Source organism: Pezoporus flaviventris, unplaced genomic scaffold, assembly GCF_033815535.1.
Source record: "Pezoporus flaviventris isolate CSIRO_AGI_PZ_B2104156 unplaced genomic scaffold, CSIRO_AGI_Pfla_v1 ptg000001l, whole genome shotgun sequence".
Classification (NCBI taxonomy): Eukaryota; Metazoa; Chordata; class Aves; order Psittaciformes; family Psittacidae; genus Pezoporus; species Pezoporus flaviventris.
In genome coordinates, this window is record NW_026892549.1 from 13,209,569 (window position 1) to 13,236,290 (window position 26,722).

Below are 26,722 nucleotides of genomic sequence, written 5' to 3' on the forward strand. Positions count from 1 at the left end.
GAGACAAGTCCTACAATGTTCCTGTTCTGACCCAATATCAGACTTTTGCCTTCCTACATCAGGAAGAAGTTTGGACAGTCGAAATATCACAAGTCAAATTCTCAAGGTTTCTGGAGAAGGGAGCTTCACTGCTGCAAACATCAGACCTGAAATACCCCAATGCTATCAAATGAGAAGCTGACCCACTCCTTCAGTTCACAAAGCCAGTAACATTTCTGCATGTATTTCAGAGACATGCAAGCAATTTTAGTGCAAGCAGCAATGTTCAAGCCAACATAAATGCCAGCTTTCCCTTTCCCCTATGGTTTTGCTTGAGATAATTAGGCTGATGGCCATTTCCCTGCCCTCTGGAGATGGTTGTGTTTAGTGGTATATGTATTTTGGGAAAAAGCCTTTTAAGTGAAAATTGTCATTGTCATATCCAGGAGCCATTTAGTTCTTTCTAGCTCTACAATAAGCCTTCAGCTTTTCTACTAGTGATTAAAGTTAGATGTGATAATGGAAAACACCATCAAGAAACTTTAAGTCACAACTGCTGAAATTTGGGGTTGTGGAAGTGAAAAGGAGGATTTAATGTCCACCTTAGTGGGACTTCTTTGAAAGTTTAAGTCCTGGTAGATTCTAAAGTAGATGAGACAATCCTGCAGCATTTATGCAGTTACCACAAGAAAGCTGTAGGTGTCAAAGGAGACCCCTCACTACTGCACTACAGTAAAGCTACTGAATCTAGTAATATCTGGGAATCTGCCTAAAATCTACTACCTCCTCCAACAAGGGAAGCATCTGTGATGAAGCTAACACAAATGAAAGTGCCTTGATCTTTTTCTTCAAACCCTGCTCAGTATTATCTTGCCTCAGAAAAGAGTGCTTGTCATGCCAGGGCAGGGTAGGTTGCAAAGATATTCAGAAAACTCAATATGAAGTCAGTACCTGAGAAGTTGTGATGAATTCGTGTATAGTTGCAGTGAGGTATTTACTCGGCATATTGACTGTCAAATCTTTAGGCATTTCAGAGCACTGTAACCCATGGAATTACCCCTCATCCTCCTCACATTGTCTTCCCCCACAGTCCCCAAACTATGTGGGAAAGCAGCAAGAAAAGGGCATACAGCCCACTCCAGAGCTCCTCACACATCTCTTCATGAAGGCGATACTGTGAGCACAGGCAGCTGGCCACCTTCCACAGGGACCACGCACACCACTTCCACCGTGCTCAGGCACCTCCAGCCGCAGATGTTGGCTTTTACTGCTCAGGTCTCCCATATCACTTGGCCACCTGTACAACATATTTAACATACAGCAGTTATTCCATTGCTGTTTGCACTGAAATAACCTTGGCAGAAAATGGTAGTTAAACCCAAGCATAATTTTTTACACTGTGTGTTATATAAAATCACCTCTTTGGGTAAGTAATATCTTGTTGCCTTCTTAATGGAATACAGTATTTCTTGTCACCAACAAAAATTGGCCAGAATTGGTATTTAAGGTCTAAATATCTCCATTCCAGGCCTAGATTTCAAATTCTGAAAAAAAAAGGGGAACTTTGACAAACTCTGGATTTTAGATGAGGGATACTGTTGGACCCTTCTCAGATAGTGAGATGGTGAAATGCAGCTCCATCACAGAGTTAGGTTTGAATGGAGGCCTCAAATTCAGACACACATACAGGATTTAGATGTGCTTTTTGGATTTAAGCCCATTCCTAGCCATATCCATTTGATGTAACAGCTATCACACTAGCTAAAAAAAAATAAATTAAAAAAATAACAAAAAACACTTAGAGGGTTCTTTTTTTTTTAAATGAATTTAAAATTTTCTTTTCCCAAACTTGGAGAGAGGTGTCATGACCCTGAACATAACAATAACATAATTTTCTTCTGCTGCTATTCAAGAAATACAGTATTTTTCCCCTCTGTTTGCTTTAAAAATTAGGTTGCTAATGATAATGTTCCTCTCATAGATGATCTTGTACTTTTTAATGATACCCATAGTTTTCCTCCACATAAATGACTAAATCCTCACAGAAATCTCTGTCTTGATTAGCACTCCTGCTAGTAAAATTTCACATACTAAATCAGTACCAGCTGTAGCAAGAAAGAATGAAAAAGGCAAGTGTAAATGTTCCATATGCCCTACCAAATTGGCATCTGTGTCAGTAACCCTGTGTTTTTTTAAACAATTGTATACATACATTCTCAGAAGTGTTTTGCTCACAGGATTCTGCAAGCAAAATTTCCTCTGTTGGTACATCACTGAAATGTCACATCTAAAAAAACCCCAGCAAGTACTTTTCCTTGTTCTCCTTCCTACACCCAAACCTGAAATGCAATTAAATTAGTTACCTCGAGTTTACTGCACCTTTATTTTGATGTCTGCTCTCTGTAACCTGACACTGGAGCACTTCTGCAAAGCTGCTTCACATTTAGCACTTGGTTATTAGTACCACTACAGAAAGCCAAAGCTACTACGGCATTGTAATTATTTCCAAGCTGAATTCAGAAATAGGGACTTGAGTTCCAACCCGGCTGTTGGGGAATGCTGCTCTGGGAAACGTTCCTACAAACCAACATCTCGTCTTTCGCATGACTCATGAATGATGATGCAGGAGGAAGTTCATCCTGGGGAGAGCCCAGATCTCTGACCCAGCATGGTCAGTGACTCAGCTTCCTCATGCAAAATCATGATTTGGGTACCAGATAGATGATAGTTACAGCCTCTTGAACCATTCTTATGTTAGTAAACTGCCTGAGCACCACCTGCTCCATCATTTTGCCAACAGAAGAAAGCCCAGAATACAATGCAGTCAGTACATATACAATACAACTTAAAAGTAACCATGTCCTCAGCAAAAACACTTTTGAATCAATTTAGGACTATCCTGCAACTGGAATTTGATCAGTGTAGCAAAACTGGACTTTCAAAGTTAAACAAACATTAACTACCGCTCCAAATGGGTAGCAAATGCTGCAGTCTTCTGGGGAAAGATGATACGGAGCCAGACTGTCCGCTAGTGTAAGTCAACCTAACTTCACTGGACTTTCGGTGGAGCTGTGCTGATCAACACCAGCTGACTGTCTGATCTACTGGAAACCCAAAAGCCAGCAATCATGTTTCCCTGACATGAGATGATATAAAGTAAACAGGGAGAATTAAGAACCAGTTAAGGGCATTAATTAGATGTTTCTGGGAATAATAAAATATTTCTCTCATTTCCAAAAGTCAGAAAGACCATCTCTCCTCACACTCTTGGGCATGACAAAGTGGTGATAATCATTACGGTTTTTTTTCCAGTGCAATATGGAGTGTGTATTTGCACATCATGTCATGCCTGTCCATGGTAATCAGAAGCCATTATTTCCAAAAGCTCAAAATTCCCTCCTGGACTTTGGTATGCCAAGTTTTAGTTCACAGTGATTTCTTTTCCCTTTTTTTCTTTTCTTTTTTTTTTTTTTTTCATGGTTGACTTATAATTGCTGCAAACAGAAGTTTATAATGGAAATGTTGACAAACCATAACTACAGTGTCATGTTAACACTACTATTGCTGCTTCTCTGTCAGACTTTCCTTTAACCCTATGAGCCGAGACTTGTATCGAGTATCAGCAAAAGCCCAGAATACACAGGGAATAGTAGACAGAGCAGAGCACTGGAGACAAGACTCCTGGAATAAAATCCTTGCCTCAGTGAAATCAAAGGGATTTTATCCCTGGTGTCTAGTCTCACTTCTGCCAGACACTTGCTGTGTAATTTGGACAAATTTATCCTCTGCAAAATGGACAGGAAAATATGTTCTGCACTTACCTTACAAGTGTTGCAGCATAATTAGTAAATCATGCTATTAAAGGAAGCGGAGGAAGGCTAAGGATAAATATAAATGCTACCTACAAATCCTTAAAAAATAAAACCAGCAAATATTATGCTAGGCATCCTCTATGCATGGGAGGCAGAAGGATCTTCAGAGCTCTGCTCACATTTATTTAAACAGAGACACCAATATATCTCCCCACAACACCTTCATTATTTGGGTCCTGTCTCATGTTTGTGATTTTCAATTTTATTCATAGCTTAGGTCTCATTCTTGACATTTTTATCTAGATTTTGTGTGCAATAATATACATACATTAGATGGTGTTGAAACCATCGACCCAAGTTACTATTTTTAGCTCAGTGCAGAGGGTGGGATAGAGACATTAGTGACAACGAAAGAGAATATGTTCAGAGCTGTCATCAGCAAATATTTTCTTCTCTTGCCAGGAATCCTAAGTGTGTAGAAGGGCCTCCTAGGCAAAATTTTTAAGGCAAAACACTTGGGTCATTACAAAGAAAAACCCAAACAACTAAGTGACATCACCAGGAGGCTGGGCTGCTTAAAGGCTCCCGATCACTGAATTTGTGAAAAAACTCTTATTTAAACTCTTATTTGCTCCCTCAAATTGCTGATGTGCCTCTTTGCTTCTGTACTACCCATGCACAGAGCCTGCAGATGTATATAATTTACAGAGCTTTCCTCATCAAGGGGATTAGGCAGCCCTCTTTCAATATGTATAAGAAGTACAAACACACACTTACCCACTATGTTTTACGCCTGCCTGCAACAAACAGCTGAACAGATTGTGATGAAATTCAGACACTGACAATCTGACAAAAAACTTCTTTTTTGCCTTAAAATCTGGCTTCCAGAAGTTTTGTAAATCTAAATATTTTATTTGAATACTGCAAGGGCCCCAATCTTATGGAAAGCCTATGAAGCAAACATGTAGATATATGTAGTTAAAGGAGGAAAAAAAAAGCAAGCACAGACGCATACATAAAACTCATATTTGTTGCAACTTGCCAATTTTCACAATGACTCAGTTGCGTTTTCTCTCTCTGGCTCCCGAGACTGTAACTAGACTCCTCTAATAAGCACTTTTTGCCTACCAGTGTCAACGGTGCTTTAACAGTAGTTTCAGTGTCAAATTGCCCTTTCCTCAGCAGGGATTGTTAAGCCTCTCTGTATTATACTTCCAAGACTCTCACGAGCTGGAGTTGGGAGATATAATATTTTCTTTGAAGTTTGCATTTCACAACACACTGGGATGCAAACAAGCTCCAGTTTCTCAGTAGTCAAACAATTCTGGCACACAGGGACTAGGACTAAATATTGTACCAAATTTTCTAATTACATCTTTGTGATATTTACTACATGATGTTAGGTGAAAGCAGATTCTAATCAATATAAACCCCCTTGTCTAAACAGGACATCTGGGCTTTGAAATATTCTATTTGTTGTCTCAAAATTACCCTGTAGCAAGCCACCATAACAATATAATATCTTAGTCATGGAAAACTTTGGAGTATTTCTGATAAACTTATCATAAACAGATGAGTGCTTTCTCTCTTGCTGTATTAAGGTGATGTAAAAATTGAAGATAAAAGTCAGCTGTATGCATAAAATCAGAGACTTATGCCAAGAAAATGCTATGTTTACAAGTTTAAAAGCTCAAAAGTCTGAAAAGGCAAAAATTAGGATTCTTAAAGTAACACTAACTCAGCCACATGGCACATCCTGGCAAGCACATTTAGCAAAATAAACATTAGCATATTCATATACACATTTCTAGAGCAACGTATTTTTAATGTGGCCAAACTAATTCAACAATGGGAATCTCAACTTTTCTCATTTTATGGCCAGATTCTCAGCTGGCAGAGATATATTATTTCAACAAACTGACATCATCTACAGCAGCTAAGCAGGAGAATAACTTGCTTCTGAGCAGGCAAGTGCCAGATTCTGATGCACTTATGATGACAAGTCTCTTTTTCTGACTTTAACATCAATATTCATAAAAAAGATAGACAGATGTGATTAAGAATCAGTTCCTTAACAAGAAGCCTGAGCCTTCCAGTACAAAAACATTCAAGAGAATCACATTTTCGACTATATTTTCTCATGTAGACTCGGAAGGAATCCAGCCTCCCTGGTACAAGTATTTTACAGCATAAGATGCGGACAGTTGTAACTCTTTAGACCTGAACTTTGGATGATGTTAATTTATACTGACTCTCTCAACTTTATCTGGCAATTCCTTGATTTGTTCTTCCAACAATGACAAACTGCGCCAGATGGGAGCATCTCCCTGCACACGAGGCACATGGGCATGTCAGTGCAGGATCTGTTCCCACATTGAAATCTTCCCACAGAGAAAGTTTACTATGCTGAGAACGTTCTCTATGGATAACAAGGTGGATCTAGGTTCCCAAAGCAGCTGCCTTTGCAAAGCTGGCTTATCCCATCATCCCTGAATTGCCCTCACTGGAAAGGATCTCTGGATGGCACAGGGCCAATGCTGCCAGCCTTCTGCCATTCCAACCTGCCTGCAGAGCAGGCATCCTCCCATCATGTTGGAGCTCGCCAGCCCAGGATAAGGGGATCTAAAAATGACATAAAGTCCCCTTTGCCCCACCTTAATATGACCTATGGTAAATCCAGCTTGGCTGGGGCTGAGGATCAAGGCCCTTAGACACTCTTAACTTAATGCTGCAGGTAGGAATATAACTCCTCCCGTTAGTCACTATTTATTTTTATTTTTTCAAGTGCCCAAGGTCCTGGTCAGGACTAAAGTCCCACTGAGCAACATGCTCTATAAATATGGAAAAGCCTCAAAAATTTTCAGTGTAAGAAAAGAATACATGAAGAATAGGCAGTGAGATGCAATTGTGTGCACATTGTTTATAGATACTATGTGCAAATAGTTTGTTGTTTGGTTCTTGTTTTGTTTGTTGCTTTTTTTAAAGGATCTTGAACCTCACCCAGCCAGACTTGGAGCATTCAGAGCAAGTTGGTTAATTGTTAACAGGCTTCATAAGGATACAAGGGGAATTAATCTTCAGGTCACCTCCTCTCCCTTTTACAAGTCCTAAAAAAAAAAAACTCTAGAAAAGCTTAGCTATCCATCCCTTTCCAAACAACAAATGGTGGTGTTTCAGAGTTAGATATGGAAAAAAAACCTGGAAAGGCTTCACACCTTTGAGATCTCCAGCCTGAAAATAAACTGGATAGATATTGGCAAAGAGGTTCTAAAGTTAGTAGGGGAGACAGACAGAAAAACAGACAGTGCAATTACTTCATTTCCACAAGTGATCTTGCAAAAAAAAAAAAACAAAAAAAACAAACCAACAAACCAACAGATTTGATTAATAATTAAAAAACAAACAAACAAAAAGCCCCATTATCTTGAGAATCAGGAATAAGTCTGGCCGGAAAATTCAGAAAGGCCTAGACATATAAACCCAAAGGGTTGTAGGGCAAATTCTGACTTTGAGGTTTTGTTATAGGCCCTCCACATGACTTGGATGGCTACAGCAGAGCCGGCTCTGTCCTGGAGTGGGGAGCTTCAGTGTAGCAGTGGAACACCCGCCTCCCTCTGGGACCTGTCCAGGAGTGCCCAGGCCACAGGGTGGGAACGGCCATCTGAGAGCCCTGGGCCAATTACCCAGTAACACCCCTAAGCTATGAAGATCTAAAGATCCCCTGAATAATCCTATTCAGGGAGAAGAATTATAACCATGAAGAGCAAAACCGAGGGGAAATGGGATCCTTCCTCAGACCCCTGGCAGACACAGAGAGGACAATGGGGAAATAAGAGCTAGCATAAGTCTCCTCGAGTATGTCCTTAGCCACCACAGTTTCAGATGAGTTTCCATGATTTTCTTTGGGGGATTAATTACTTTGCTGCTTGTTACCTTTTGTTAGAGGCGTGACACCAAATAACCTTGTTGTACAAGGTACCAGATGTTTGGATATCAGTTTCGAAAGAAAAACATTTGTTTTCCCAGTTGAGTCTTCAAGATTGTTGTTTTGGTTTTTTTTTTTTTGAGGGGAAAAAAAAAAATCCAACATTAATTTTAAGGCAAGCAGACACCAAAACATGCAACAAATGATATAGATGGGTGCCAAGTACTCTGGATGGAAATTATAGAGTCCTTCCCCCCGCTCATATTTGCTGAAGATGTGTGTCTCCTTACAAATAAAAAATGTATTAAGAATATGTTATGAAAAATAACAAAGAATAGCAGAGAAATCAGAAAGTGAGTGGCACTTCAGATGGAGTTTAGCAAATTAAGTCATTGACCTGAAGAGGAGATTAATACCAAACAAGGTGCCCCTTCTTCTGAAGTAATGAATATTCTTCAAACAGCAAGGGAGCACTGACTGCTGTTTGATGCTGATGACATTGAAAATTTAGGAGAACAGAAATTCCATCATTTTTCATTTGTATGCAAATGCGTCTGTTCCAGAAATTAACCCCTGAACCCCATGTCAGTTTTCATCTGGAGGAATTCTCTTCGCTAGCATCACACAGCGCAGCCTTGCTGCTATCCTGGGGTCACTGGGGCTTCCCCACACAGAACAACACAAAACCCTAAAACAAAACAACAGGAAAAAAAAAAAAAAAAAAAAGGGAAGAAAGCAGGGTGAGGGAAATTGGCCAGATCATGCCAGGCTTTGTTTACCCCCATTAATGGAGTATAAAGGAGCAATAGAAGCAAGAGCACGTTGTAAAATGCACATCTCTAATGCATAGCTCTGGGTACTGGCATAATTGTAATGCTAAATGCAGCCTTACCTCTTTAGGCAGAGCAGCGGCCACTAATCACTTCCACTAGTGCTAAGGTGAACCATGGGCCAATGTACAAACCGTATTACTCTTCCTTTCAGACAGGGCTTCCACTGTTAAAAAGTTCCTTTGTCACTTAGCACCTTAGACAAATGCTACTATCTGCATGTGAAGTGGAAAGAGATGATGGAGGTTTTTTAATTGATGTGGATTTAATTATGCTAATTTAGACAGCTGTAAAGCCTTTTCAGTATAGCAGCATAATGGGACCAGCAAATACAGGTGTCCTTCACTGCAGGCGCTTAATGTTTAACCTTAGTTGTTTTGTAAGAAAGGGAAAATGCAAAGTAATGGTTAACCAACAGAAAGCTCTATTTCTTGAGGACCTAAAGAGGACACTTCACTTTGATTCTCTGTACAATCCCATTCAGGGCTGAAGAAATCCACACAGCAGAGCAGAGCACAAATAGCTTTCTTTGCAATGATGCCTGATCTGATGGGTAAGGCTGAGGCCAAAACAAGAGGGCTCAGGTGTGCCACGGATTTCACCATCCTGCACAGTGTGCTTCACTCAATTTGGACCACCTCCAAACAAATGCTTAATTTAAGACAGACTTTTCATCTTCCTTCTGCAGCCCATTCTTTAATTATTTCTATCCAACCACCTACAGCATCAGCAATGATTAAAACCAGTAAGCAAGATATCTTCTTAGGATGTTCCCTTAGTGTCTTACCTGAACCTCTCTGGGCCTGTTATGCTTCCACCCTTTCCAACATCCCTCATCCCACATCCTATGTCCTTTCTCTAGGCTCAAGCTGACACCCCCAGTGACCATCTTAAGAACCATTTTCCCAGGGTCAGCTTCCCCAGGTGGCACCATACAGCATCAGTACAGCTTGAAGGGAAGACTGTAAATGCTTGGCCAAAGGTGAGGAAGGGATCACTGAACTTTTTCAGCATAGGATGAAACATAGCCCAGATGTGCCTGTATCTCTTCCATGGCCAGAGGCAGTCTCAGTGACCAGCTGCCTTGTGTCAGATATCACCTCAAAGCTATCCTGTTCAATAGCACTTTCTTTTTTGTATGACCATTTCTTTTTTCTTTTTTAACAGCAGTTGCTAATTATTAAATGCTTGTTAGAGTAGTAACAAAAGCTCTGGCATTCAATTTCTGGTGCATATTACTGAAGTAATTTCAGGTGTTACTGGGCCGAACTACACATGATTCCTCACTGGTGCAGCAAGCATAGTCTGCTCAGAAAGTAGCATTCTACCTAGACCATCTTTTTTAAGGACTGCTGCCAAACCAGTGAATGCACTGGAAATATACTCTGCACCATCAGATGGAGCTGATTTGTGTAAAGCAGGAGGGTGAATATTAAATCCAGGTGTACAAAGCTATCTGTTGCTACATCTTCTTTAGGTCTCCCAGAGGCAGCAAGAGCAGAGAAAAGGGGAAAAGTGTTTTCCCATCACGTGACGCAATAGGTAGTCTTTCTCTTTGATGGGAAATGCTCTGCATATCTGTGTCTGTCTCCATTGAGGTGGCATTTGGGTGCTACACTATCTCCAGTAATTCCTAAAGTGCAGTAGAAATGAGCTTTTATCCCATACCACACTGAGGTCATATGATTTGCCCAAGGTCACTGAGAGCAGGGATGGAAATTCAGATTTTGACTTTTCTTCCAGTGTCTGATTCCTCAGTGTCAAATTGCATCCCTTTCTTTCCCCACCCTTTCCTCTCTGTCTGGAGTTTCACCTTATGAGCTCCAGGCACTAGCTATGGCAATCCTCTCCATTTTGGCAGCAGTTCCTGTTCTGGGAAATGTTAGCAACAGGCACCAAGGGGTTAACAAAGTACTGTACTTCAACCAAATTAACCAGCTTCTAAGTCAAGTCTGCAAATTCTGCTGCCTAGATACAGATAATTCTTCCTGAACACTTAGTCCCCTTGTCCCCCCACCTCCTCCTCAGGAACAGCCAACTGCAAAGCACTACATAGCTATTATGCTCATCTGCATATATTATAAGCATTAGCTTGACAAGCTTGCTGGTGACAGTATCAGTCATACTTCATCCTTTTTCTGTGGTCCAAAACTGGATTCAACACCCATGGGCCCATGCTGGGCTCTCACTGCCGCTGAAGGGCCAAATGCCAGCTAATCTGGAAGATATCCTTTCCAACAATAGCACCTTACTTCCTGGCTGGCTTCCCCTGAAGTCTCCTTGGTTGTTCTGGCAGCTGGGACACAGACAACACATTTGGGGTTGGGTCAAGTTTTCCTCTTGGCTGCTTTGAGCTCTTTGATGCCATTTTCCTTGACTTACCCTTGATTACGGCGAATGGTCTCTATTACATTTTCAAATAACCTGATATCCATAAGAAAGGCTTTGGGGTAGGTTTTATTTCAAGTGTTATCCATTCTTACGTTTTCCTGATGCAGAAATGTAATAATTGGTCCTAGAGCCAACCAAATCCTGGTGCATAGCCCAGCAGTATATCAAATTTCTTTTGCATATACAGAATGAAAATGCACAGCCTTTTTAACAGGGACAGCCCATGTACAACATACCAATGTAAGCACTCTGCTCTGTATTTTAACGGATTTTAGGAATTTGTGGGAATTCTCTCTAACATTGGAGAGTAAAAGATCAGAAGAAATGCTCTTGCAAAAAATACAAATGGGTGCTTTGATAACTATAAAGTTGCTTTCTTGGACCAAAAGTCCACATTAGGAACCAAATAAAATATTTAAAGGCAAAAATCTTGCAAAGTTTTCTCCTGTGAAAGGAAAAATATGGTCTATGCTATACCAGACCTTCTTTTGCAAAATATGTTTAGGAGTTGCCATGAAACAAACAGAATTCAAAAGAGCTTGAAAAGTTTTGTTAAAGTTGTATTTATATATATTTCTAGGAATGGTTCATTTGGTTTTTCTTTAAATCCAAGTGTCAAGTTCCATTTCAGACCACATATAAATATAATTTTGCTCTCACATAATGCTTTTGCGTTATAATTCCATTTACTACAGTGGTGTTACCTTTCAGTTACTCTAATAGAAACAAGAGCAGAATTATGCCGATTAAAAAAAAATCTGCTTAGAGAAAGAAATACAGAGAGAAAGAACACAGAAATAAATACTTTCTCTGGCTTATTTAATATAGTTGTTTGTCCAAATTGTAACAGAGATATTTATTTCAAGAACTATTGTTTGATCAGCAAGAGTAAACAGTGATATATCTTTTAAGTCCAACAAGCAGTTTTTACAATTCATCAAACAACACCTACCTAAGATTAAGTTTAGTTGGTCAACTAAAAGAAACAAAAAAAGGTTTCAGGTCATATAATTACATCCTTCTGTTTCCCAACTTTCTTAGAAATCTCTGTCTAAAAATAATTCCAGCATCCAGATGTCTGAAATTTGGCTTATTTTAAAACATATAAAAACTCTAATTTCATCCTTAGCCATTTTAAGGTCTTGGTGCTTGCATGAAGTAATAGTGCTTAGCACTACTATATACCGCTTTCCATCTCCAAAGCACTTTACAAACATTAGCTAATTAATCCTCACAACACCCCTGTGAGGTATGTAGGTAAGTATTGTCATCCAATTAGGTAAGTATTAAGCACTGTTATCCCACCAGATAAGTATTAAGGTCTCCCATTTTACTGGAGATCCTGAGGACAACAGGTTAAGTTACTTACTAAAGGTCACAGGGGGAATCGGTAGAATAAAACTTGGGATGTTCTGGTTTCTTGATGGCTATTCAGACATCCGGGCAGAATCCGGTGCTACTACCTCAACAAAGGCATCCATCAGCATCCACATGGAAATTAGGGCTTTCTACAACCCTCCAAGACACAGAACCATGAGTACGAGGCAGTGAAAAGATGCACCTGAGAAGCACAGCTTCCCCTGTCTGAAGTGGGCAAAGATGCTATTGCCTAGGAAATTTCTCAGGAATTTCTTTAAGAATAAAGGTCTTGGACCGAGGTGTTTTCCTGTGAGTGCATGTGGACATGCGTTCAAATGTATTGTTAAGCCTCACCAGTCAAAATCCCCTTTCCCCCCAGATTTACTTTTATTTTTCACTGTTTTGTAAAGATGGACTCATATTAAAGTCTCACATCAATGCCACAAATATATAAGCCAATTGATCATAATTTGCATCTTCTTAACACGGAAAAGTCCAAACTGAAGCCCCAGCTCAGAGGCTTCCAGGTTTGTCAGTAAGCTTGAATCCACAAATATACTTGATAATCCCTTTCAGAGGATCTAGAAAACAGGACTAGCCCAGCACATTTTGGGGTTTAACCTAGTCTCAACAGATATCAATCTGTTGAAATAATATCATCCATTTCCCCAGAGACAATGCATGTGAACATCTGCTTCTTATTTCACTTGGCTGGTAGGGAAAAAGTGAAAGCTCCTACTGTAACTTCACTTGGAGCTGTGTTTGCAAGTTAAGAGAGTCTTGCTTTGGAGTCCTATGGGTTTTATGAAGTTACTGAATTCTAGATCAGCATATGAAGACCCCAGAAAAGCAAAACTCACCCCTAGTGAGCTTGTTACAAGCTGCAATACCAGGCAAGGCATATTGCAGGGTCTGCTCAAGGACCCATCATTTTCTGATACATGATGGACAGTCATGACTGTCCTCTCCTCAGCAATTTGGCATTTGGCTAGCGGCAATGTCATTCTGAGGGAGCAGCCCCAGTGTGACAGCAGCTCTTCTTCTGAAGGCAGGGGACCGTCATAGCGTTGCTCCAGCTCTAGCTGGAGCTGAGGCAAATCCCAAGCATGTAAAAAAAAAAACAAAAAAAACCCAAATAAAAAGAAAGAAAAAGACCTCAGCTAGGTTTCAGCTGAGCTCATTTATGTTTTTCAAGTGGAAGGTGGTTTTAGTTGAAGTAAACGACACAGTTTTTAGATAATTCAAAATTCATGGCAGTTTGATCCCACAGGGCGTCAAACAAGCATAAACGATTTGCCAACAATCCCTACAAATTGAAATAACCAAACCTTGCAGAGTTCCAGCAAAAGTCTTAATCCAGTTCTAAGAAAGAAAAAAAAAAAGAATAAAACAAAACATTTTTGTTTTACTCATCTATACAAAAACATTTTCAGTACAATACATGCTAAGATCAAATGCATAAAAGGTAGCCCAAACATTTAACATCTTGAAAACTCAAAAAACCTGAAACCCACAAACCAATTAACAAATAAACAAATGAGAATAAGAGTCAAGGAAAAGAGAAGCAAATTTAGATTCTAATGCATTCTGTTGTAAATCTAAGAAAATTAACACAAAATGCAGGTAATAGCCATATCATGTATGTTACAGTTGTAAGAAAAAAAAAAAAAAAGGCAACCAAACCTGTGACAAGAATGTGCTTAGTTATTATATTCTTTTAAGCTTGGTCTGTCGGAATTTTTTCCTTTTTTTTTTTTTTTCCTATGTACTGGTCATCAGTGTCTGCCAAAAGACTTTTCATGAATTTGTGCCATCCCATTTCACCAAAACAGAGGAAATTATGTTTCCTCACAACCTAAAGACTCACGCGTAGGTTTTACACCATGATTTGTGCCTGTAAGCTAACACAGTGACATGCCATTCCCCTGCCTAAATAATGTAGACCAAGCGAGTAGTTAAATTTCAGTGTGGGTTATGCAAAATGAAAGGATTAAAAAATGAAAAGAGCATTCATGTCATGTTGCTCCTTTAAAACGTTATCACATAGCTCCTTTTTTTTTCTAACCTGGCCTTTTTTTCCCCTAATGGTTTATCTATAACTTAATATAACTAATTCTTTTGAAATAACATTCACAGTTAGTATAATTGGTGTTATATAGTTCTGATGTACATTACAGAATATTCTGTCACTAGACACTAAATTGAAATTTTAAAGAAAATGATAGAAATAGCTGTAAGGGAAAAAGTACCCTTTTAAATCTAATTTGCTATGCACCACAGTAGGGTAATGGATGCAATGAAAGTTCCTTTATTGAGTTCCCATGTCCAAAAGGTATTTAGGTAGCAAAGGATGTTAAGCAGACCCCCTGTGCTCCTCCTTTAAGTAAAGATAGCAGGAAATAAGGTATATAGGTTTGTGTCCTCCTGATTTTTATTTCCTCAGGAGTACAACTTATGCAAAGGGCACCTTAGGCTACTTGGAGGATCACAAAGGGTGCCCTCGACCCCCTTGCTGTCTGCATGAATAGAAGCATCTAAAGGATGGCTGAAGCCATACAGCGAGTTAAATCCTTCAGGTGGGTCTTTTCAAATTCCAATAGTGAGGAGTTACTGGAGAATTGGTAAGGATTTCACTAGGCCCCAGCAGGTTTGAGATCAAAAGCCCTGGTTAAATAAAAGCCTGTTGGGAAATCTTAAAACCTCTTTGTAATGTAACTTAAAAAAGTTAATACAAAGAGCCCTTAGACTGAAGCCTGTAACAGCATGAACAAAGAGTATATCAAAACTGATTCCATTAAGGGAAGGTAGACAAATAATTTCATTTAATTTAAAGAGAAATTATATATATCACTCTGCTAAAAACTAAAAAGCATACTAAAAGAAAAAAAAAAGCAAAACACCAACTACAGAGACTTTATAATACATACACACACAGAGAGCTGTGAATAATAGAAATATATATATAATCTAATTATAAATATATTTCAGAACAGAGAGCAGAACATTATATATGCATGTATATGTTTTAAGTATCAATTCATCCAATATGTGCACGTCTGTGTATGTATAATTCTAGTATACACCTATTTTTATCATTTATGAGGCCTCATGCTGGGCTTTCAAATCTGCAGTTAGATACATCTATATAAATATCCAGAAAAACACAGCTGAAAGAGCCCCTACATTCAAACTGACACAAGACATTTTTTCAACCCAATTAATTAAAAAAGACGGGTGCTCATCAGTCAGCTGGCACAGGATTTTTCTCCATCATATTGCCAAAGTGTCATAGTGTTAGTTGTGCAGCATGTTTGAAACAGAAAATCTGGGACTAGGTTTTAGATATCATTTATTATCTGACCTCTTTCTGTGCAGCTCTTATACTTTTAACTCATTGGGAGTTCTGCACCAGAGGCAGGGGGGTAGGAAGGGAGAGACACATAATTATGTAGAATCATTTCTGTTGGAAAAGACCTTTATGATCATCCTTTTGGTGATGTTTGAAGATCTCCTGTTGGATGTCAGCTGCACACGCGCAGGGGGTTCGTGCAATATTAGCACAAAGTAATCTACCCTGTGAGCACCCTACTAGCAGGGGATGGCTTTGTCACTACAACATTGTCCTTGGGCTGAGGGGACCATGGCTGGGGATCCCTCACTTCACAATGGAGTCAGGTCACTTGAGTGCAGGATGCTCTGGACCCCCTGGGAGGAAGGAGAGTGACATCCTGTTGCCCCATGGCTCATTCTCCACTATGGAGTCACTAACAATTTTGCACTCTGCACACCTCAAGAAAAGAGAGAGGCTGAATTTTATTGCTTTGAGGAGGTTTTTCTTTATTATCATGGTGGGGGAGATGTGGCTATCTCATTAGGTAAAAAGCATATTTTCCTGTTTAAGAAATTATATTCCTCTCCCAGATTTCACAGGCTGTACAGCTCGAAGAGGGAGATGTATGCATTGTACAAAAGAGGGTGAATGCCTGAAAGAAATGCTGTTCATGTTCTACAGGATTTTTTTTTTTTTACGTTTTTCCTTACAATTAAAATCTGACATTTTCATTCAACAATGCTAATCCTGTGCTCATTATGTTCACATATAGTGGGGGAATGGCATCCACTCACTCTCTAAACCTAGCTTCATGCTACCAACCCATGAAAAAGCTGCCCCTAAAGCAGGCACAAATCAGTCTGTCCCTATACTCTCTAAGAACTATTTTTCTGAAGATAAGAAATCAGCAACGTATCTCACATGGTGCCTTTCATCCCAGAGAGCAGCAATAGTTTCACAGCCTACACCAATGTCATTAATTTTATTGTATTCTTTTTTTTTTTTTCAGACCCCTAAAATACACAGCAATTCAAAGCCTTTTAACTATAGGCATCAATATAATTTTATGTCATTTCTGTTTATCTTGGGTGGATCCTATCAAATTAGTGAAGGGACCACAGTTTATCAATCGATCATCATTCTGTGCACAAAATCACTGTGGCATCTTCTGAAGAGCTGCCCTTTGCAATAGCAACACCAGAAAACTGCCAAAATGAAGAATGCCAGATTGAGATAGGACCATGAGGGAAACCCAGGCAAAGGGTATTGATATTTAGGGAACCTCGGTCTCAGTGCTGTGACTGACATCCTTGCCCTAGCAACAAGTATCTAATAATCACAAGAGATAAACGTCACTTTTGGTTCCTTGTTTGCGAGAAAATAGAAAGCACTGTATCTAATACAGCTTCTGCATAGCTGGCAATTTTTAGACCGGTAGAGGATGAGGTTTTCTGGTTCAAATAGGAATTAATTGAGGCAAGTCATATGGCTTATGTTATACACGTGACACCAGATGATCCAAATAGTCCTTTCTTGGCCTTATAATCTACACATAACCTTGTGGTGGTACTGCTCTCCTGTGGATTAGTGGCAAACCAATGCTCCTCTTGCTTGGATGAGTTTTCTGATCTAAATACTATCCAGACCTGTGTGGCCTACAGGATTTCACTGGATCACAGTCTCAGATGGAACTATTGCCAATTAATGCCAGACATCCGATAAATGGGGGTAGGACACTTCAGGTGCTGGGTGATTCCAGAGTATCATTAAGCAGCTATGTAACAAGCCAGGTCTGAAGAAAAATAATTTTGCTATAAGGACACTTACAAATATTATTTTATACTTGCGATCTTTACACTACATTGCACTGTAAAAGACCCACTTTCAGACACCATAGCGCTCTTTGGCTCGAATTAACGAGATTCACTTGCAAGAGCAGGGTATAATTGTGGCCATTTTACAGACCATAAAAATTGTAAGATTCCAGAATTACATGGGTAACAGGACAACCTATTCCCATATGGAAAAAGGAGCATATGGGGTCTTGTCTATCTTGTTTGGATTACAAAGCAGAGAAAATACCTGGCTGAGCAGTGCTCAGGAATTATCAGGTAGATGATATCACAGGAGCAAGCTGTGTCTTTATTCGCTTTATAAGGATGCCTCTGAGTTCAGGTTGTTCTGAGTTACATAAATGCTAAGCTTCCTCCAGACTAGCTCCACAGCCCTGATTGCTCTAAATTCTTTGTTGTGACAGGTCAATGCCATTTTCAGAAAGCTGGTAAATCCATGATGGAAAGCCAGGCTGTACCCCCCCAAATGAGACGTGAGCTCAAATTCAGTCTCCACCTCAAAGTCAACTAGAAATATTTCTTAAATGCAGATATCCTTATTTCTGTCCTTATCGTTAACATTGCTTTGTTTTAATCCCTAGGGATAATCTGCTATGTGGAAGGAAATGTGTCATTTATGAAGTCAGAAACTACTTCCTTTAGCATCTACAAAAATTTCTTCTGAGTTTTCCCATTCAAGCACCAATGTTACTTAGATTTGCAGGCTGAGACCATAGCAAAAGGTGGAAAAACTTACAGTCATTACATTGATTAATCAGCTGCTGAAATTTGGCTTTTCAGCATGACACCTCTGTTCTCTGAATGTGTGGCCTGCTGCAATGTAATCAATTTGTCTGAGCAGGCTCCAAAACCCCAGGGCCACACAATGCAAAGAGGCAATCTTCTGCCCTCTTTGACCACAATAAGCAACATTACTGAAATCACTGCTTCCATACAAATGTAGCATGACCCCATACTTGTAGGCAGCAAAGTATGACTTCATTAAAAATCATATGCTGTGTTAGTCACTTCAAGCTTTTGCAAGGCAAGCCAGCATCAGAGCAGCGTATGTCTGAAACTGATAGTAAAATGGATAATGCCTTAAACCCCACCTCTACTGTTATTTACGTATGTATCTTTCATCTGACATAGGCTTCCCCTCCAGCACCTTGAATAAATCAGTCCTGAGGAAGAGACTTAAGTTCAAAGACTGCCATCTCCAAACCAAAATAGGGGGCTATCAAGTGAGGTGTGCCAAACAGTAAGACAAAACATATGCATTTTTAATATATAGCCTCTCCTTTCTCTGAGGAAGCCAAGAAAAGAGACCCTGTGAAGCTTCAGCCGAATACAAGTTCAGTGGATTTACACTTAGGCTGCTATTGGCAAAAACAAAATTCACAACTTTCGTATATCTTTGCTAGATGTTTTCCAAGCACTCTTTGAAGCACACTTGCCCCACACTTGGCAGTCCTATTGACCAGGTGAACTCATCTCCATGCAGCACTGAAAAAGAAGACAGGGGAACAAAATAATAATAATAATTAAAAAAAAATATAAAAAGGCCATGAAAGAGAAACAAAAATCTCAACAGGTCTGTATGGAATTTCAGCAGCACTTTATTTATTAATGTGTATGTAGCTACCATTGTACTCCATCTCCCAAAGACAGATCTGTAAGGAATAGGACACAGGCTGATTGACAGCAGCCATAATTCCATACAATGAGACTGTATTAAATTGTTTGATGTGATATGATACTCATCACTTGTAACTGATCAAACATACTGCTGTATCAAACAGTATTACAATACAATCAGGCTGTATATGGTTCCTGCCAAGGCTGCTCATCACATTGCACGCTTTTGCATGAAACGTATCTATTAACAGCATCGACAAACTACTCCTATCCAAATTTTCCTGAAGAATTGTACATCATGAAATGTGCAAAAAAATCCACACGTAATGCTCTGCAGCATTTCTGCTGTCTGAATGCTTCAACATGAAAGGCTTTGCTGATTTCAGGATTTTATGGGATAATACCAAAACTTGCAAATCTGTCCCCCAAAACAAATATGTAACATTCCAGCTTCCTTTTTTTAATTTCAGTTGGATTTCTTTTTCTTTCCTACCTACAAACAAATTGGAAAATTGACTATTTTTTGACCAAGATTTTAGTTTTTCTATGGTTTTCCCCAGGAAAGCAGCTCTAGCCAGCTAGTTTGCAGGAGGGGGCTGTTTGCTAACACTGACCCTTTTAGAGGCAGGAGACATAAATAAAAGAAACAAATTCCTTGTCACCACTGTTCCTGCTGCAGACATAGAGGGTGATATGCTGCAGCCCGTGGGGGACAAGACTCGCTTCAACATTACAACTGTCGGGGCTCTCTCAGATGCAGATTCTTAAATGAGCCTGGGTCTCCAGAGGGCAGAGGTCAGCTGTCCTCAAATCCGTGTGAATGCTAGATTAAGTTTATTAATCTCCCTGCTTTCACTTAAAAACCAAATTATAGGATGGTTAAATGTTAATGCCCGGGAGTTTGTGAGATGATGAATGCCCTCAGCTACCACTGCTAGAGGGAACACAAGGTGTTCAGACCCCAGAAGGGTATTAGAAGTTAGTATGATGCCCCAGGGAATAAGTTCTCCTTGTGAATTACCGCATGCTTTATGCCTGAAGCATGTTTTGTTTGCTGTTCTGACAGCAGCAAATGCAGCCACCCTCAGACATGACTGCAAGACAGGAGCTGCTGGATGGAAAGCTCTTAGCTCCATTTCAGGTATCAATGATTACCCATCTTGATGTCCAAAGGGTAGAGCAGATATGGCCCTTACATAGGCATAACCTCAACCACAGCTCTTCATACAGAATTTCTACCTGTGCTTGGTTGTGCTTCAAAATACCTATCTCTCTGCACCAACCCCACAGTGCCCAGGAACTGCATGAAACCAAGCATGCAGTGAACATGGTATTTAGCAACCTTCGAAACTGCTTCTATCAGTGTATCTCAAAACTACTTCAGCATGTAAAAGTGAAGTGATAAATGAGTATGAGGGTTCCATACAATTCCTCATGGACAGGTATGCACACCATAATTGGACATCTGCCCCTTGATTGCTATATCAGCCTGGGAGACCAAGGATCACATAGCCATGGAAAATAGGAAGTAATATGCAGGAATGCATGCCTGGCTTTCTGAAGCTGGTGCAGAACACCATTTTTTTTTCTTTTTGAGTTGGGGTTGTTGGCGTTGTTGGGGTTTCACATTTATGAATTTTTTCAAACTGCAGTGACAGAAGGTGTCTTTTGTCCTGTTTTTCACTCCTGTAGTGTTAGCATGAGCAGATTAAACACATCACGTGGCAGCAAACTGTTGACGGAATGAGCTCCACAAAGATTACTTAAGAAAGGTGTGTAAGGCGTTTCCTTTTTCTAATTTAATAATAATTAAAAAAAAGCTTTTCAGGATAATAAACTCGCTCAGAATGGTACCTTAAAGACTTACTTATGATGGAAAATATCCAGGAAAGGGCCAGAAAGCATTTTCACACTCACATGGGCAGTTTTTAGCAGCAACAGCTCAGTGTGGTGCATAGAGCTAAAGAAGCTGTAACTTTCTATCTGGTGTGGCTAAGTAATTCAAGATGCTGCAAGTTAAATGTAACAGTAGAAAGGAAGAAGTTCAAAAACAAAGTCCCAGGCATTTCAGTGCAGCGTATAGTATGCTAAACTGTGGTATTACAGAAATTGCAGAGTTTGGCCACAAAACCTTTCATACTGCCCCAGCATTCTGCCAGGGCTGGGCTCCAGCAAGCCCAGACATTTTTCCCTTCACCTGTGCTTTCCTCTCCTCCCCCACTCCTCTCTCCCTCCCACTCTCCCCATTTGTTAACACAAAACAAAAACTGAATCAGAGAATTACAGCCCTTGTCCTGAATGTACCTCTCCATTGATTAAATTAGTGAAACCAAAAAGTCACCACGCACCAGGCAAAGATAACTGCAAATCTGTTCTTACCCTCCCCGCACCACCTGAGTGCCACTATTATTCCTCATCCTTGGGGAAAGGACCCCATATGTGAGCTTCAGAAACCACCTCAGTAACTCCAAGCATCATTATCAATAGTAGGATGAACTGCAGCTGGGATGCACTGAGAAGGCACGGTAATGCTCACCCTAATCTCTGCATTCATCTCACTAGCCCTCGCTAGGAAGTTTAAGTACATTTACTGGGGATTCTGCAGCCCTTGAAAGGTAGGAAGACATCTATGAGGCTTGACGTACTAGCTAATTAACTTGGGGTTGGAAAAAAAAATCTTCTTATCTACTTAACTTCGAGACACTCTCTTTGTTTTGAAGCCTTCAGACTACCTCCTCTTTAAAATGCATGTAGCGTACAGCTCAATAGTATGGAATGTATTATTTTTAACGAGGACCTATTTTAACTTGGACCTAAAACTACTAGCATTTGACAGAGAAGTTTATTTAAAAAAAAAACATTTGCAGAATCAACTGAACGATAGCCTATAGCCTGTGTTCTGCAAGACATGCTACAAAATCATCATGCTTGTTTTCTGTCCTTAAAATCCAGGAACGTGAATGTATGAATCATTTGAAAATGAACCCGCGAGTGCATACACACCCCCAGGGCTGGAAGGGCTTAAAAAAATCTTTCAGGTTTTGTTCCTTGGTCTCTAGAAGGCGGGGGGGGGGGGCGGTATTTACACTAGGAGAAAGTGATTGAAGTGAAGTAGTTGAGGCACGAGTATTTCATGCAGGTCTTCCAACAGGAAAACAGACGTGAGCAACTTCTGTAACGTTCCTGCTCAGAATTAAGCCATACTAAAACATCCTGCAAATTTCCCAGAGTGATTTTGAATCCTCACCATATTCCTAACAGATAGAACAGTGGCATGATTGACCAAGCTTTTTTCCTTCTTCTTTTTTTAAAGTACACATATGATGATGCATCATAGTTATAAACAGATGGTATTTGGCCTCCTTCCTATTCTCAACATTTGGAATTCCTAAACTATGTGAATTAAACAATAATATTTTATAAACATACAAGGGATTTTGCTCACTGCTTTGTTAACATAGAAATTATACAATGCTGACATTTATTTAAATTTTAAAAAGTAAACAAGAGTGTGTATTGAATTAAAGCAAACTAAAATCAACAGAAAGAAATATGTTCTGCGCGCACAGTACCTACAACAGCACGGGCCTTTTTAGGGGAGACATAATGGGATGAAGCACAAATTGTAGCTTAGACAGTCTGATCCTTTGTGCTCAAAAGGCTCATTTAACACCTCGCTGTAAACAACGGATATTTATACCATAATTGGCCAGTTGACCATCAGTTGTTCATTTACTATGTAACCTGCTATTATGGAGTTAAAAGAAGTTCCTTTCTGTTGAGTGAAAGTGTGTTTGCAATTTTAGTACCAACTGGATCCAGTCTAACACTTGTACTTAGTATGAGAAACATTTTCATAATACCAAAATTTGGGGGAATAGGAGTATTCCTGCCAGGAAGGGAAGAAGAAAGTATTGGTATTTAAAAGAAGAATTCTGTTTGCCTGGTTTCCTCTTTCCTTTCCATTTTAACCCTTTTTAGGCGCCTCTCTAGCTGCACATAACTGAGCTGCACTTAGGTTTTAATCACTATTCCCAGGTCTGCAAAGAGGTTCTGTGATGAATAAATAATGAATCAGAGATTTTAATCAGTGTTATGATTTTTGAAAAGACTAATTATCATTGTTTACAGACATGCCTTTCCAACCTATTTCCTTGTTTTGGCTTCCACACGCCAAGGGTTAAGACCCTAGCTCTCACGCCTGCATTTTCTGTCGGGCTTTGGGGGTATTTTTCGTTTGGGGATGTTTTAGGGTTGTTTTTTTTTTAGTTTTTTGTTTTGTTTTGTTTTGTTTTGTTTTCTTTTGAGCGCGGACACCCAAACCGGAAGAGATGGAGCTGGAGGCGTGCAGGACTGGGGGAGCTCCGCACCCGCGGGAAGGCCACCGCGGGGGGGGGCGGAGGGGTAGCGTCTTTGCCGGCCGTAGATAGAAATGTTACAAAAGAATCTTATTTCAAAATAACATTTTTATTATCAATAGCGTTGATAATAAAAACTGCCGGGCAGCTCTCCTCCCCCGACAGCGGCCGGCGCTGTCCCCCGCTGAGCGGTGCGGAGGGCCGTGGAGGGAGCTAGCCTCTGCCCTCACCCGCGGAACGGAGAGGCGCGGAGAGGCGCTGAGCGGGGGCTGCCCCCACGCTGATCGGCCCCGGCTCCGGAGCGTCCGCTGCACCTTTAGCACTAATATTGCTATTTTTAGATTATTTTTGCTTTAGCTGCCTCTGGCCCCGTGTAAACCTGGATCCCTTCTCTGCCCCCACCTCCACCCCCTCAGCCTCTCCCCGGCGGCCGGGATGGAGCGAGCTTTCCCGGGGTGAGATATTCGGTGCCAATATCCCGATCTCCCTGTATCACATGCGCTTTGGACAACTCTCCGGGCTGGACCCGGCCTTTCCCGGTCGCCGTCGCTTCTCCGCGATCCACATCCCTGCGCTATTGCAACCCTGCTCTCCGCATCCCTGCGCTCCACTTTCCTGCCCTCCGACTTCCCTGCGCTCTGCATCCCTGCTCTCTGCATCCCTGCGCACCGCTTCCTTGCGTCCCGCTTCCCTGAGCTCCCGCATCCCTGCGCTCCCCTTCCTTACGCTCCCGCATCCCTGCGCCCCACATCCCTATTCCACATTCCTGCGTTCCCGCTTCCTTGCGTTCCCGTATGTCTGCATTCTCGCGTCCCCGAGAACCGCTTCCCGGCTCTCCCGCGGCCGCTTCCCGCCGCCTCCTCCCGTTCGGCGCTCACTGCTCCTGCGGAGGGTGGGCGATAAGTTGTTCCACAGTTACAGAGCATTTGATTATCAGTTTCCAGCAACAGCTGTGTATATTCGCCAAGAATGTAAAGAAATATCAGAAGATAATGCAGCATTGCTATTTATTACCCTGCAATTAAAGCGCTGACAGTGCTTCTATTCTAAAACCTTATTTGCAAGGGTTTGTAACTCACAGGCAAAATTTTCCTGCAAGATGAAGCCTCGCTTAGCAGCCCAAATAATTTTAAAAGTATTTCAGTTAAATAAGGGTTAGCCTATTAGAAGGTAAAATTCTCAAGGACTTTCATTAAGGTGCTCATTTACATCTGCAAATAAAGAATTGCAAAGTCCCCCAAATCAAGGAGATATAAAAGGAAAATATTTTTTCACAAAATCAAGGATTCATGGAAAGGTTTTAATATAATCCTCTAGGAAATTATTCCCATTAAAACAATTTGTTTGAAAGAAAATGCCCTCCGGTCTTTTCCACACAAACTAGTCTTGGGCTAGTACATGAGAAACAAACTTAAAAGTGACTATGAACAGAAATGAGACTGGCTAATTCATTTCAACTGTCCTTACTGGAATAAAAACCAGAGTAAACAGCTTGAACAGGGAAAGGTGAATTTAATTTTCAAGGCCCTTTAACTTTTAATAATCTGAGGAACAAGATGGGAGGTACATTCTACCCTCCCAGTTATCCTGATATAAATTCATTCAAGATTTATATTGGTGTAATAGAGAAGCAGAATTTGCTCCATGATTTCTAATGAACTGCTGGCTCGGTCTTTAAAAATGCAATTAGAAAAATCTAGCCTCCTAATTCAGAACAGCTTTGAGCCAAGTCAGAGGTCTCAATGCTGTGAACATGGATGGAAGCTGGTCTGTACTACGGCTCCTCGTGGTGCCTGCAGCACAAGCAGAGTGGGGCCGAGACTGCTGGAAAGCTTTGCTACAAAATTCCCTAGTTATTTTAGGATTTTCTTTTCTATTATATGGGAAAAGACAATCCTCATGTGGAATAAACCCTTGTTTCCTGTGATCTCGAATACTAAAACAAAAGGATTGTAGGATTAGGTGCCTGGCCTGTTACTGAAGCAGGAGGCAAGGAGCTGTCTGGTCAGAGTGGTGCCTGGTGAGTCTGGCAAGAGCTGGGAAAACCCATTCGGCTTCCACTCTGTGCTAAAACTTGTACCAAAGCACCTGCAGTTGCTGCGTCAGTGCAGGTGAAACATCAACAAATATGAAAGTAAGCCAAGATCTCTCATTTTACTCGTAAGATTAGGTCTATACATTCATTTCTTACTCATGTGTGTAGGAACAACAGGACAGAGATCCTCATTTGTCTGTCTGACCTTTCAAAGTGAAGGCTTTAAATGAAGCAGTGCCTAGCAGCTGTCTCATTTGATCTTCAGAAACTGTGAGGCAAAACTTCCTCAGGTTGTTTCAGTCTACAGTGGGCTGGTGGGAGGAAGGCTGCCTCGGGGAAGTATCACCTCCAGCTACCTGGAAGACCTACATCACCCTCCTAACTGAGGACCCTGAAAGAGGCCAGGCAAACCTGAAGGTACTCAGAGCAGGAAGGAAATTTTCACCCTTGCTCTAGAGCAGCTGCGATTCTTCGCTGAGAATCTAAAGGAATACCAGAAGATAAAGCAGCACTGCTATTTGCCACCTGCAGTTAAAGCTCTTGCAGCTTTCCTATTATAGAATATTATTTGCAAGGGTTTGTAACTTGCAGGGAAAATTTTCCATCCAGATGAACCCTTGCTTACCAGACCAAGTATCACCAATCAGTCAGTCAAGCCAGGCAGAGCCCCACCTCACCAAGGAGCTGGGCAAGACCTCCTTTGGCCATGGGCCTTATCAGGGTGTGCGCAAAGGACAGCAGGAGTCTTCAGCTCAAAACCACAGAGCTGTGGTGTATACAGTCTGTACACCACAAGCCCTAGTTACAGCATCTCCTTTTTCCTTTTTATTGGTTTGGAGAATGACCCACCGTGAAACTTGAACCGATTTGCTTTAATTGCACCATGCCTCAGTTTCCCAATCAGTAAAGACACAAAAAACCTCCAAATTGCTCTTGCTGGTGCAAGGTGTGGTAACATCAATGAGCATTCATGATATACTCTGGCAAGTAAAATGCAAGGTCTGGTAAAAATGCAAGGCAGTCCTGTTGGTTGTACCAAAAATGACCACCACACCTATGCATGCTGTCTTGAGAAGACCACTTCTACTCAACCATGTTAAATGCCTAGAGCCAAGCTGGGTTTTGGCTGAGCAGAAATGAGGAGGAACCATTGTACAAGACAGATCACTAAGGCAAAATGACAACTCTGCAATGCTAGGAAAATATTTCAACACTTACTGCTGGATCTCCCT

The 26,722-nt window shown here is 40.7% G+C and overlaps 1 protein-coding gene across 7 annotated transcripts in view; it reads right to left on the reverse strand.

Moving 5' to 3' along the window:
- The window catches only part of GTDC1 (glycosyltransferase like domain containing 1), a 321,331-nt gene that overhangs the window by 113,225 nt on the left and 181,384 nt on the right, over nucleotides 1-26,722 (reverse strand). For 2 of the 7 annotated variants that reach the window (XM_061444996.1, XM_061445098.1), the window contains one exon: nucleotides 11,769-13,384. The exons of 4 other annotated variants lie outside the window; for them this stretch is intronic. In XM_061444996.1, coding sequence (XP_061300980.1) covers nucleotides 13,043-13,384 — 342 coding nt within the window. In that variant the 3' untranslated portion in view covers nucleotides 11,769-13,042. Of the gene's footprint in view, nucleotides 1-11,768; nucleotides 13,385-13,420; nucleotides 13,659-26,722 lie in introns of those variants that run through there. One more of the 7 variants, XM_061445013.1, reaches the window with a different exon arrangement.